At 35.4% G+C, this 15,475-nt stretch overlaps 1 protein-coding gene across 1 annotated transcript in view; it reads right to left on the bottom strand.

Moving 5' to 3' along the window:
• Positions 1-9,462: 9,462 nt before the first annotated feature.
• Positions 9,463-15,475, bottom strand: part of LOC150082202 (uncharacterized) — a 70,070-nt gene continuing 64,057 nt past the window's right edge. The window contains exons 9-10 of the mRNA XM_090379162.1: positions 13,101-13,274; positions 9,463-10,127 (exon numbers count right to left, since the gene is read on the bottom strand). Coding sequence (XP_090235288.1) covers positions 9,463-10,127; positions 13,101-13,274 — 839 coding nt within the window. The remainder of the gene's footprint in view (positions 10,128-13,100; positions 13,275-15,475) is intronic.

Here is a 15,475-nt window from a genome sequence, read left to right on the forward strand (position 1 = left end):
CTAAATGCACAAGACATAATTCCATATGGGTTTTAATTAACATCGGCGTAGATAACACCATAGTTAACCCATAAAACTACGTACGTAGTGTAAAGGCATCGTTTTAATTATAACTCAGATGAATTATTTAATTATCACTCATCTTCACACCAAGATACCAGGTATTATTGTTTGCCATATGGTACAAGAAAGCCTGAGGCTTATGCTGCACCAGCCAAAAAGAAAGAAAAAAAAAAAAAATTCAGTACCCTGAAAGAGGGAATCACCAAAAAAAGGATGATATCCAGCTCAGGATCCTTTTTTGCACTACTTTGAATAAGTAACGCTTCTCTACTAGAGAAGACTACTGTTACTTATTCTCAGTGGGTACCACCACGTTTGAAAAATGGTATGGGATAAGATACTCTGTTATCCTCATATTGTCCCTATTAGACTTAGGAAAGTAAAAAAAGGTGTAGGAAAGTGACAGTAGGAGAGGAAGAAGAAACAATGCTGACTAAAGAGGAAAGGGACAGTTACTCTTCATACTCACACCACTCAAAAACCCAAACTCCTCGAATAGGCAATGCTTCCCCAGTAGAGAAGACTGTTGTTACCTATTCTTGGAAACTCCGGGCAGCATCAGGCTACCCTTGGTAACCTTTCGGAGTTGATTGGCTCCTCTTCGGTGGGTGGGCAGGCACCCTGGTGTTGCAATAGTTACAACCCGGTTATGAAGTATAACTCCACAATATGAGAGATGCTTGGTGTGCGCAGTTTAATCTAAAAATATTTCTTAACTAAATGTCAAAGAGTAAAAGGTTGTTTATGCATGGGTAATGCACTTCCATCATTTCTACAAACCAGGTAGTACACATGCATCATTGAATTATATCTCATATTGTGAATACCTTCGCAACGAGTTACCAAGGTATTGCATTGGGTAGTAGAAATGATAGGAGTCCATTACCCATGCATAAACAACCCTTTTCATACTCTTAGACAATTTTTGTATTGCACATTTATTTCTAGCGCAATACCTGTTGTATCACACTATAAATAATTTGAGAAGGTCGTTTTGAACACAAGTTCATATTATCAAGAAATGTTGTATACAAAAGATGTCAAGGAAAATAATTCTGAGTGAATTGGTACAGGTCTGGCAAAGGAGATCTCAGAGAAGGGACGAGTAACGTACGTTCTTCCCCCGAGTAGACATCTTGGAGGTGAGGAAAAAACCCTGGCAGCAGTTCAATGTAAATGCAGCCTTTATAATAACAGGCCATGGGTTGGCAAAGAGGCTTTTCCATCTAGGCCTAGCAGATAGTGAAAATTGCACCTGTAGAGAAGAGGAGACATCGGCACATATGTTTCAGTGTAACACCTATGTTGACATTAGGCATCAACTAGAATTGTCTTTAGGATTGGAACAACAGTTCCTCAGGAGCATGTTCGTAGAAAGGTGCAAATTTACTTTCTGTAACATTTTTTTCTGTATTTAAAAGGAAAGCACAGTTGAAGTTAAATAGCAGAGCCCACCTCCCAGTGGCAGGGATGGAAACCTAGTCCACTGGAATGTGCAATGATTTTCCAAAGTCTAAGTCCTCGTGATTTGGACCGAGATGTGTTAAAATTTTGAAATTTCTTTGTTGTTAAAATGTTTTAAACACAGTTAAAGTTAGAACGGAGATGTCACAAACCACATATAAGCTACGTCTTGGGTGGTGGGTTGGCTTAATTGGTATTTTGAATGTATGTATGTTAACCCTGCAGTTTTGGCACTCCTAGTTGTTAACAGGTGCAAACGTTATTTTTAATTTTTGAAAAAAGTTTTTTTTTTTTTTTTTTAATTCAGCTTGAAGTTTACATGAATATTTCATCTTGTCATAATATATTTTTGCTGATTATTTGTAAAATGGATTGTAATAATTTTAAAAACATTAAAAAATAGTCTTAGAAACATTCACAAACTATATAACATTTTAGAAAGTATTATTTATATCCATTTTCCAATACTTTTGAAATTTGAATGTTGCAAACTTCTATCCCAAGTAAATATCGCCTCATGTGTTTTCGTTTTGATTATTCAAAATAATAACCAAAAAATATTAAGGAATCGTTCAAAAAACCTTTTTTAAGTCTACTGATGTGTACAGAACAGTTCATGTTTATATGTTAATCTCTTGGGCAGCTGTGAAAGCAGAAAAAGTGGGTCCCTTTTTAGTTTAGTGTGGGCCTCCTCTTATTTTGTAGAGGAATCTCTATCTAATTTATGATTATTATTTGGATAGAATCCTTTTTAGGCTATAATGCTCTAAGGCAAAGGCAGATTATGAGAAACCTTTGGTAAAGTATGCAAAGAAAAACAGCAAAGGGTTCTTTACTTATGTAAACTTTAGAAGGAAGGGGATGAATCAGATTGGTCCACTTGATATCGATGGTTCGACTGTTGATGATCTTGCTCAGGTAGCTAACAAACTGAATGAGTATTTTGCATCTACATTTACACATGAGGAGTTATTCAGGAAGGGGAATGCTAGAGGTGTATTAAATTCTGGAAGTGAACTAAATGATTATGTAATAACAGAGCAAAGTGGAGCAGAAATTGTTTAAGATAAACTTAAGAAAGGCACTTGAAGTAAATGGGATCTATCCAGTTATATTAAAGGAAGTAAACAAATCCTTAGCCATAATTATGAGAGCTTCCTTGGACTCAGGGGAGGTACCCATGGACTGGAGATGTGAAAATGTGACCCCAATTCACAAAGGAGGATCAACCTCCTTTTGCTGGAAAAAAAACTGAATTTGGGGGGGGGGGGGGAAACCATGCTACCTGAGACCGATTGCTATGTCCTCAAAAGGCCATTAAAAATTCCTCATGTCATCAACGGGTCTTGAACTCAGGCCTTTTCCACCCGGTGTGGGATGCCACCCACGAGGGCATTCACTTGGTTTATCTATTACTAATGGTCCTGTTAGGTTGCTGAAAAACCATATAAGTATTTTGCATCTAGTCACACATGAGGAATTCGTTAGGAAAGGAAATACCATAAGTTTATGAAACTCTATAACAGGGAACTAAATGTCTTGTGATAACTCAGAGGAAAGTGGAAGAGAACTGGTGAAGCTAAACATAAAAAAAGGCACTTGGATTGGATGGGATCAATCCAATTATATTAAGGGAGGCAGAAAAGGAGGTAATGATGTGAATGCAGTTTTATTTATTCCGACTTGCCTGAATTACTATCTATGTCCTAAGTTCCATAGAATCTTGGGTCTGTGCATCCTCAATTTTCGTTCACTTCTGTGTTTACGTGTATGGCTGTAAATATCCTCTTGGAGTAGTGATTGCGGATTTATATTTAAATTGTTCAAATATACATCACCACCATAGATGATGCAGTCCAGCATACTGAACAGCACAGACTTTCATATATACACACTGCTATCCACAAAATTGTCCAGACATGTGTCGGGTTTACATTTGTCACTGTCACTCACTTCAATATCGTGTCAATGTCCTTTTGGCCACTACAGCACACTTCACATTTCTCAGTAGATTATCCTCCAGTGAAAGATAAAAAACAAACTAAACTATTATATTAGGGTCAAAGTTACTTTCACCTATTTATGTGTATTGTGTCTGTAAATTGTGTGTTCTCTGGCAGTTTTCACTTGGAGCAAAAGTAGTCCACTGGTTCTAGATCAGGAGAGGGTGGACGGTTGATCTATTCAATGTCAGAAATATCCACCAGAAATATCTTTACAAGTGCAGATTGGGTGGGGCATTGTGCAACAAGAACTGCCCGCTTTTCTCTCAAAATTGCAGTCTCACCTAGAAAATGTGCTTAGTCTTTGAAACATAACACAGCATTGACTTTATCCCCTTTTAGGTACAAATTTCTTGTGAAACACCGTTTGTTGAAAAATAGGATCACCTCAATCCTGTGAATTTCCCAGACTGGTGCTGCTGCAGTCATTTTCAATGTTTGAAAATCAACGGAAGTAGCATATATTGCAGTTCAAACCTCTTTCAACAGATGGTGGTACAGAGATTGTCCAGCATGCTGACAGGTTGCAAGTAACAACCAGCTTCATCAATAGAGTTAACATTTGGTATCACAGTTATGCGGCAAAGCAAAGAACAAATATCAAATTTTACTTTAAATTAAGAAAATCTGCAATGGAAACATATGAAATGATGATGAAAATATATCAGTGTGTTTGAATGGTACCAGTAATTCAAAGGTGGACGTGAGGATGTTCACGTTCACCCAAGAGGGGAGTGTCCATCAACCTCTCAACGTGAGGACAGAGTTGTAAAAGTTCGGGAAATTGTGTAAGGGATCATCGTTTGACCCTCAAATGATGGCTTATTAGTTGGATATGAATAAGATGATTCATGAAATTCAGCATGAAGATTAGGTTGAGGGAAGGTCTGTGCAAAATTTCTGCTGCATGGCCTAATAGATCAACAGAAGCAATGAAGAGTGTCATTATTCAAAGACATCATCCAGATAAACCTTATTTCCTAGACTGCATTTCACTGGAGGTGAGTGTTGGGTGTTTCAGTATGACTCAGAGACAAAGCGTCACAGAATGCAGTGGGCATCAAAATCATCACCAAGCCCCAAAAATTTTTGTTTACAGAAGTTCAGGATCAAGATGATGCTAATCATGATTTTCGACGAACGGTGCGATTCCCAAGGAATTTGTACTTGAAGAGGAGAGCCAATGCTGCATAATACATACAGATGCTTCAAAGACTATTGAATAAATAAATAAATTAGGTATCTTTATTGCTGCTAAGCACGGTACAAGTACTAGGAACAATAATACTCATTACAGTGACATGGCCAGGGGGGGTTTTACATTAAGGTGGAAAATGATAAATGTGTTTAAAAATTTGGAAAAGTTATATAAGAAATTATTATTTACAAGAAAAAGCATATAAAAATAGGAATTTATAGAAAAAGAGAAAAAAAAAAATATGAACATCATAGCACAACCGAAAAAAAAGGCAGGAAAGGTGAATCAAAATCATGGATTTTGATCAAAAAACAACAGATGAGAAACAATTGTTGTTGCAGCTCAAAAACATACCATCACATGAATTGGCAAGGAGGGCGACATCATTCACCTTGCCATTGTTTAGTAACCTTGCGATCCAATCTCAATGTGCTGTTAGCTCAAATGTTCCGTTATTTGGGGTGCCATTATTTCTATAGTCTACTGTATTTCTTATTCGACTTTGTGGGGCATTGAGATCTCTATTAATCTTCAAGTGGATATCCCATCCCCAGATAATTAAGTCCACTGTATAAGCTTTGCTTGCTTACATCACGTTGTCAGTTCTAATACTAAATTGTAATTCAACTTAGTTCTTGTGACAATTACACGTGCTCAAAAGCTGAGGAACCAACAAAAAAAAACAAACAAACACATTTTTAAATGTAAATGACAGTTTAGGAAGGAGTTATGGCAGTTGAACAGAAGCAATCCACTCTAAGAGAATGTGCCAGTATCTGCAGGTTAATTCCAAGATGCAGGAGTGCCTGGGCAGATAGGAAACAATAACAAAGTTCAGACGATTATACAGTATTTCAGGATTAGTGGAGTGTCAGACAAGGATGGCAGAGGGTTGCACCACTAATAGAAATCGCAGATGTTCAGGGTTTATCATTCCTTTGAAAATTTTATGTAGTCATTAAACATCTGATGTCAATTAACTTTGGGAGCATGGGTACATTTAGCAGTGCAGCATTAGTAATTCTCAACTGAGGGGGGGGGGGGGTCAAGCAATGCTTATTTTTGGCCATTTCGGGGTACATTTTTCTCTCACACACTGATTTTTGAAGTGAGGGCAAAGCAGATGCCCAAATTTCAGCAGCAAAAGGTTCACATTCCATAACACTACCATAACCTTTTTTTTGGTAGCTCAACCCACTTATTGAAGCACATTTCCCAGGTGAAGCCACAATTTTGAGAGAAAGGCAGCCGGTTTTTTCTGCACATTATCCCCACCCATTCTACACTTATTTATACCAGCATAAGATTTTATGTAATTTAATAGAGGTATAATTTTTTTTTTTTTGAAAAAGGAAAACAAAGTTTGCTTTTTCCTTACATTTGCCTGCCTACAAACGGTACCATGCGACATTTGAAACCTCGTCTTGTTAGAAATGGCAGTCTCTTTGCTGTTCCAAGCTGTCAGGTAGAAAATCATTAATGGTGACACTTCAGTTTTCCATATTTCAAGAGGTAAAATTTTGCTTAATAGAAAAAAACAATCCTGTTCCATTTCATAAGGTTGGACACAGACTCAAATTAAACAATAAAAATGTTAAAGTTGATCATATGGTAGTAAAAGTGAAAGATCACTCAGATTTGACTGTCAGTAAATATGTAGAGAGCAAACATAGGGTGCAGTTTGAGAAATTGAAGGGCATTGTCCACAGGGACATTACAAAACATAACAAACAGCACCTGTAATGGATTCCACATACAGTAGACTTTCAGAATAACGACACTTTTAGATATTCAAGGTTCCGTTCTTTCGGCTATCAAGAAAGTTTTACTTTTAATATATTTAATGCAGAAATAATGAGGCTAAATAAGAAACAGAGATTAAGAATGCAATTTTATTAACTGTACATAAAAAACAAACATGTTGACAATGCAATGTTATATTCTGCCATTAATACGCTCCTGCTTATGCCCCATTCTATTTTCTTTATTATATCAAGTTCAGTCTGCACAAGTAGCACAGTGGTGTCGTTACCGTACTAATACACCGGGTGGAAAAGGTACGGATTCAAATCCCATCGATGATAGGAGGAACTTTTATGGACTTTTTTTTCATTCCGTGTCTGAGTCAGTCAGTCTCAGGCGTAAATAGAAAGGTTTTTCCCCAAAGAAAGTGGGGTTTTTTTCTCCAGTTAAACAGGCAAATCAACTAGAGAACACACAATTTATGGTCACAATACACATGAGTATATGAATTAACTTTCCAGGTGACCCTAATGTAATAGTTTGGATTATATCAAGTTTGTCACTAAGCTTTAATATTGTTCTTCTTTCCTTCTCTGTATGAGGTTTATTAAATGTAGGAGCCATAGTGAGGGGGTTTTTAATGTAAAATAATTTTCGGCACTGCAAGACATCCGATCTCAATGTGCTGTTAGCTCAAATGTTCCATTATTTGGGGTGTCATTATTTCGATAGTCTACTGTATTTCTTATTTGACCTGCATTTGTGGGGCATTGAGATCTCTATTAATCTTCAAGTGGATATCCCATCCCCAGATAATCAAGTCTGCTTTATAGGCTTTGCTTCCTTACATCATGTTGTCAATCCTAATACTAAATTGTAATTCAACTTAGTTCTTGTGACAATTACACCAGTGCTCAAAAGCTGAGGAACCAACAAAAAAAAAAAAAAAAATAATTTTAAATGTAAATGAAAATTCAACAAAATATCTCATTTGTGAAACCAAAGAAACCCAATTTGCATATTGCACCTGTTACATGCAAAATTCAAGACTTTTTGAAATTCTTGATTCTAATATTGTAAAATTATCAGAAGCAACTTGAATCACTTTTTCAGAAGAGCAATTGGGAGTGGAGGCAGGCAAGGTCAAGAAGTATTCACATGAGTGAAAGACTTGCATATTGTAATCCGACTGGAACCTCTTCCAAAACATGCAAACTGGCCCTCTAAAACCATTGAGCTGTCCTTGTGTCATCTCCATGAAATGGAAGGTGGCTATTAGTTATTTTATCATAATTGCGAGAAATCAGACTTAGTATTTCTCTTTACTTGTATACACATAGCCCATTTGAAGTAGTGCACATGTTGAGTGGACCCAGAAGCAACAGATCAGCCATGGTACTCTGTCTTGAAATAGTCTTCAAACAGACTTTTCACTCGCCTTCATTTTGAACAAGGAATCACATTCCACCAAAATAATATGTAGACATTTTAAGGTGCGATTTAATAAGTGTAGGTTGGAATCACTGTTAATGATCATACTGATCTCCAGCTGTTCCAACGAGGAAGTCACAGCTGTAAGGTTATTGACATGAGATTCCTGATCTACATTTTTCCTTTCATAAATCCATCACTGAATACAAAAAAGAAATAGAATTCATCCCTAACAATAGTATGGAATTCACCCCTAACAATATAACATCATTACAGATGCAGATAATGAAATGGTATGAAGCAACAAATGTCAAAAATGTAGTTTCACTTCTTGCAGTCACCTGCTAACCATGCCTTCAATACAGGTGCAGATATAGAGGGCTTTAGAATGCTGGTAACCTGGTGCTTGAAAAAGATGTTTCCTGTTGCTAATTAACAGGTCTGTCGATACCCTCAGTAGCATTATTCTGATGCCACCAGAGTACTGACTACATATCAAGTACCATTCTCTAACCAATGCTGTCAACAATATATGACCTTTGGGTGTGATGATTCATACGAATTGAAATGCTATGTTGACCATCCAGCTTCTGACACCTTAATGTTCCAATCCCTTTCAAAGTTCATCAGCTGTACACAGCATGGATTTAAATATGTTAAAGATGTTACGCACTATTAGATGGACATGGTTCACCATTTTGTTTGCCTCCCAATGTTTACATGTTTTCATAGTATCTTAAAATTTCTATGCCAGGGCAATAACACAGGTTACTGGACATTCTAGTGAGTTAATCAGCTTGACATGATAATCATTTTCATCCATATGTCAATTATGCATGAAACTTTTCAGATATATCCATCCATTTCTTTCTAGGTGGAGTAATTTCAATGACCAACAGCATATTTGCAAGTCTCATCTAAAGTCAGAACACTCTTTCTTGGTTTGCAATTCTACCCAGAGTAAATGGAGACATAGATCATACCCCAACTATCACTAAACACTCTGGCAAACATTATGGAAACGGTATTGTACAGCTACACACAAACAATTTGCTCATGGATAAACACCCAACCTAAAAATCAATTTTGTTTTAAATTGTGCCTAGTTATTAAAACATGGTTGTTTGTTTGGTTTTAATATTGAAGAAGGTTAAAGCTCTTCCATAATTCTAACAAATTCACTCTCTCTCTGCTATCTGTCTAGTTGATAAAAGCCACGTAGCTTTAACTGTCATAGTCCCCTTTGTGAAATTAAACACCCGTCTTCAAAAATGCATGAAGTGCCTTCTTTGCCTATTCTACCACCTGTAACAAATAAATTTTCAGTTTTGTTTCAAAGTGATCATGGCTATAAGATATCAGCATATTGTTTGCAAATTGAGTGTATTTTTTTGTTGGTGTTTCTGCTTTGATGGATGAAAAACACAAGCTGAGGTGAGAGCTGCATGATTCATAACTTTAGATACCGATAAAAAAATACTCAAGACATAAAAGCAATGATATTTAATAATTTACTAATAATTTACACCTTTCTCCCCCATAGTGAAGAACATACAACTACTAGGAGGAATGATTTTGAGTAGCTAACGATGGAATAACCGTCGGTAAATGCTGATACAAAATATTTTTACTGCTCATTGGAGTTAAATTAATGTTTGTATTACTTTCAGACATATGCTGATTTTTATCAGAACAAGATGGTGGCGATAAAAGGTATACGTGAATTACTTGCTCATTATTAGGTGTTTTACTGGTCATCAAAACAAACTGATTGGAAGAAGATACTTGCTTTCCATCTGAAGTACAGGGAACTGTCAGAATCTGTTCCTGTTGAATCTGTTGATTTAATGCAGTTAACAACACAAATTGTGGTTGATCCATGGAAATTGGAGTTAAAATAGGCATTTCTGATTGGTTTTTATTTGCGGGTATATCCAATCTATCAGATGGATGACTGTTTGCACTTTCATTATATTCTGCTGATTTAGTAGCTTCACAAACATTTAAATCTGATAATTTCATAGTTTCCATACATATAGTTGGATCATCACTGATCACTTCACATGTTATAGATGGCTGGTTTTTAGCTCCATTAACCACTTTCTTGTTATTCTGATGTCTTTTTCTTTTGGCTTCTGAACTGTGAATGTTACTGAGGAATTTACGAATCTGTTCTAATTCTGCATCCTCTTCATCATCATCATCAGTATAAATTCTTGAAGATCCTAGAAAATAAAAATAGTCTTATTATATCCAAGTAAAAGGATAAATCTTTGCATTTTAAAAATATAATTATCAGTGCATGTGGCATATGGACACGTGGCAAACACTAGGCTTATCATCTTTATTAATCATAACTTCCTCTTGTGATACACACAATAGTGTGTATTTGAAAAATATAACATAAATGACTGCAAATTCCAATCAGTAAAAGACTGACATTATACATCTCATTGGTAAGCTATAAAAGCTTACAGGTATAGGTTTGGAGTCACAAACACTGAATATTTTATATCTTAATCTTAATATATATATATAAAATTTTGAATACCATACTAAAATAAGAGGAAAAATTCTATTTAAAAATTTCTTCCAAATTAGTGTTTGAACTTAGTTACTACTCAAACTAAGTGATCATTAACTGTGCATTTTTCTTGTGGAAGCTGATAGCTCAAATAAATTCAAGAACTAGATTTGGAGTATTGGAGGGAATGAATAGGTGAAATGGGAGGAGTCTTTCTTTTTTTTTTTTCTTCTTCTTTTGGCTGATGATGTATAAATTTGCTTTCTTGTATCATTTGCCATTACTAATACCAAATCAGATCAGCACACATGTTCAGACTATGTAGCTGTGAAGAAAAGGATACAGATAAAAACAACTTTCTAAGCAATTAAAATGCAGAACTTGGCATGTAACCAGCATCATTTATTGTTTACTTAGAAAATATGAAAAATTAACATGTATGAAGAAATAAATAAAAATTGATCATTTGTCATTATGTTGCTTGCCTCACTTCAACCATGATCAAGTTGCTCATTCACTGAAGGGAAGGAGGTGGGATGGGCCCACCCTGTTCTCGAAATTGTAATGATTTAGTGAAATTAACATAGCCAGTACAGCCCCATGTAGATGATTGAGAAAGGTACACACACAATCAAAACTCAGTTACAGCAACACAATTAAATCAGACAAAAAATCTGTATAAACTACAGTGGATTCTGGTTATTTGGGCCACTGGTTAATCGGGGCAGCCGTTTATTTGGGGCAAATCTTAAAAAAAACAGAAACCAGTCGAGAAAATAGCCAGGGTTTACTTCGCTTAATTGGGACAGCATGCCGTTTAATCAGGGTAGGAGACCGCAGCACTGGAAATTACCCTACGATTGTCTCCAACGGTACCATGTGGTTCGGTCGAAATTCTGGAGGTCACAACCATAAAACAATAAAAACAATTAGCAGTCATCTGTTTATTGGGCTTTTCTGTTAGTGAAATCTATCATAAATGAACAGCAAACTCGATCTTACTGAATTTGCGATAATACCGACAGCTGGAATTCTATGGGTTATTATGGTGAAATGTGTTTACACTTCCATGAAATCTTCAATCATATAAAAAAATTAATTTTCAGATCTTCTCTTCATTCCTATTTTTAAAGCTTTGTAACTCGTTACTCCATTCTCACTTGCACGTATCGTGTTACTTGCAATTTGTGTGTGCCATGTTCTTTGTTACTGATTGCTTATCTTTTTACTGTTTTAAATTTTAACCCCCACCCACAAATGTCAGTGAACAGAAATGTAAACTAGTTCGTATGTACTTATTACAGTATGTGTTAACGTACTGTAATAAGTACATATTCACGTATCATTTAATTTTTTAATCGGTAAGGTAATAAAAGGTAAATTTGTGCTTAATATATCTTTGCTTTTATAGCCTGTGGATAATATTCCTCCTATTTTTGCTAATTAGAATCGCTGTTTAATAGAATTTAAATTCAATTCACAAACGTGATCACAACAACCGGCACTTACTGCACATTGTATAGTGAATGGGACTTTACTATGCTACCTATCAAATCACGTTACGATGGTGACTCCATCGTGACGTGATTTGATTGTACAGTGAACCAATTGTAAAGGGGGGGGGTTACATTGTATTTTTCACTATTTACGTGAAACTTCAAATAATTGGGGCAGCCGCTTAATCAGGCCAAAATGCACTAATCCCGATGTGTCCCAAATAACCGGAATGGACTGTATATCGTTTTATATCACTTCAGTATTGCATACCTCTGCTAATAGTCTATCATGCAATGTCTCATACCCTTTTTTAAATTTTTATTTAATGGTGGTCCAAAACATGAAAGGTATTGATATACTGCATAAAGAAAGAACACCCAATAAAAAATGCACTGTGGTTAACACACGATAATGCAACTCATATCAGAAAGCTATTTATAGCTTTAAGAGATTTATTGCAAAAAAAGTATACACTTTTATATATATTGCTCATTTTGTGAAATCATTATCAAGTACCTTGTTAGCTGAATGGTAATGCCAATTAATTTTAACAGCTTTCTTAGTGGTGGCATTAATTTCCCTTTCTACATACACTGAAGCTCTTGAAACATCAGTAAATTCAGCTGTTAATTCAACTATTTCACAAATTCACTTCTAAAGTAGAGTTCTACTAATTTGCATTAAGCATTCATTGCAACATTCTTCAATTAACTATTTCACTACTTTCCCAGTATGATTTTCTCCAGAAAGAATAGGACACCACTACACAGTAGCTTCTCTTCTTAACTAAAAATAACCTTGTTTATAGAAGCATAGAATATCAGATTAACAATTATAGTGTCAAGAATACTGTGGTTCCCTCAGTGACATTATAACTGAGTTTGATGAACTTGTTTTTTGGGAAGAGTGTAACAAGGTAGTGTATTAATGTCAGTGAGGCATTGAAACTTTGGCTTTGCTCATGCAAAGTCTGACTATAGCTTCGAAGGCAAAGCAAAGAATTGTCATCCAGTGATTTTCAATAATATTATTTACATATTAAGAACTTGTTTAACCAACTTATTATTTGAAATGTGAGGAATTAAATCAATTAAATTATAATAAAACTAAACTGATAACAAGAATTAAGTTGTATCTGGTGAAAAAAAAAAAAAAAAAAAGAGTTGAGAAAAATTACTCTTTTTCTTCCTCCTTGACTTCTTTGGATCTTTGTTATTATCTGTTTGGGAGCTGTCCTCTGTAATGCAAGTTTCAACCTTTTTCCTTTTCTTTGGCTTCAACTTCATATCAGCATCTTCAGCAGATGAGTCTTCTTCTTCAAAACCAGTCAAATCAAACTGTTGAGGATCATCTATAGGTCAAAAAAGAAAAACAAACTGAATGCTTGCTGTGAAATTTTTATTGTACATCTCATGATTACATATTTATTGATTCTATTATTAGAGAGAGCTAACTTGCAACGTCAGCAGAACATTTGCAACCTCCTGAGTGTAGAGAAAATAATAAAGACTAATACAGGTGACCCCCACTTAACAATAATAATTCATTCCGGAAAAACAGAGCGCTAAGTGAATCTGAGGTAAGCGAGTGCCGCATTCCCATAAGGTAACATGTATTTGTGAGTTGCGGTCGGTGCAATATATTTAATATTCAAATATTTGTACATATAAAATATTCTGCATTACATACGTATATAATTATGTGCTAACTACTTACGTATCAAAATTAAACTTAATTCCAATTAAAATCATGAAAAATGTGTCGAATTTGGGTTGTACTTTGGCCCTCTTCCTGGTAAACTAAAAGGGGTTTTAATTTTAAATCCCCTGCAGCATTACCACCCAATAATAAAGTCAATCGATCCTTTGCCGCTTTGAAAGCTGGCATGCTTTTTTATTCTTTCAATATGAAACTTCCTTTAGGCGTTCGTTTCCAAAAAAGTCCTGCTTCGTCTATGTTAAAAACTTGTCAAGAAGTATAACACATAATACCCCTCTTCAATAATTTTAACAAGTTCTTTTTTGAAAGTTTCGGCTCCTTGATCTGCACTTGGGGCTTCTCCCTGGATTTTAAATCTATTCAATTAGCCCTTACTAGTTTAAATGGTTCCACCTTTTTTTTTTTTTAGGTGAGTTTTCTTCTGGTCATCATATAGGCTAATCTCTCTCTCTCTCTTTTTTTTTTTTTTTTTTTATAATATTTAACTTAACTGAATTGGATATCTGCATTGGATATTTATCTTCAATAAAATTAGTTAAAGTCTCTCATTTCAATCCTAATAGCCGGCCTAGCCCTAGTTGCTTGCAGTGGAACAGCTGTCTTTCTCACTGCTAAAATTAATTCTTTATTTTTTATAATTGTTCTTACGTTACCAGCCAGTCCTAAATTACGGCACACATCTGCTTGTCATTGACCAGAATCGAAACGTCTTCAAAACGTCTAATATAATTTTCAAATTCAGTCTTTTTTACATTTGTTGTCTTCATACTGAGTCCAGACGTTGTTGCCTTTTCATTCTTATCCACCATTATTAACTCTTCTAAAATGTAACTGCATAGGTTGCTTGTTGTTGCTCTGGAGGTTTAATGGCACATCAGCTGCTAAGGCTATAATGTGCCTATTCACTTATTATATAAGACATGAGTTTTCCCTAAATCAAAAGAAAATCAGAAATAATTGAAAAGCCCAGTGTGCCTGAGAAAGTCAAAAAATTCAGAAATATTTGCCTTATCACCAATCAGGTTTTCAAGAGTAATTGGTTTATGTAGATTAACCAGTGAGATCAAGGATGATGTTCTGGCTTGTTTATAATAGGAGCAGACAATAAGAATATGTTTTACAGTCAAATTGTTAGAACAATGTGTACATTGTGGTGGATCATCTCCTCTCAGTAAATGAAGGTGGGTCAGATGTGTATGCCCTATTCTTGCCCTTGAGAGGACTACTTCTTCTCGTCTCGATGTACGGACACTGGAGCGCCAAATTTTCGGGTCTTGTTTAAACTGAAAGAGTTTATTATTAGTCTGAGAGTGCCACAGTGCTGTCCATTGTGATAGGCAAGCAGCATTAATGGTTAGTGCATAATCTGATGCTGGAACAGGGATGTTGGTTAGATCTAAGGTAGTTGGATTTTTTGCAGCTTTATCGGCCAGTTCATTTCCTAAAATACCGGAATGTGCTGGAATCCAGCAAAAAGTGACCTGTTGATTGGGTTCTTTAATTTGCAGTAATAAGCTTCTGATTTCATCCAGAACAGGGTGAACTTTATCTGAGGAATTACATAGCGACATGATTGAGCTGAGGGAATCAGTGTAAATAACAGATTTTAAGGAACAGTTAAAATGAAGATTTTCTAAAGCTAGTTTTATTGCGTATAATTCAGCAGAAAATATACTAAATTCTGACGGAAGGGAAGCTGATACAATTGTATTTGGAAACACTGCAGCTGCTCCAACATTTGAATTAGATTTAGAGCCATCTGTATAAATTGGAGAGAAATCAGAATATCTTTGAATGTGAACTGCGTGAATTTGGTTGATATTTGTTGCCTGC

The sequence above is a fragment of the Mastigoproctus giganteus genome, chromosome 8 (assembly GCF_048544385.1).
Source record: "Mastigoproctus giganteus isolate SK-2022 chromosome 8, ASM4854438v1, whole genome shotgun sequence".
NCBI lineage: Eukaryota > Metazoa > Arthropoda > Arachnida > Uropygi > Thelyphonidae > Mastigoproctus > Mastigoproctus giganteus.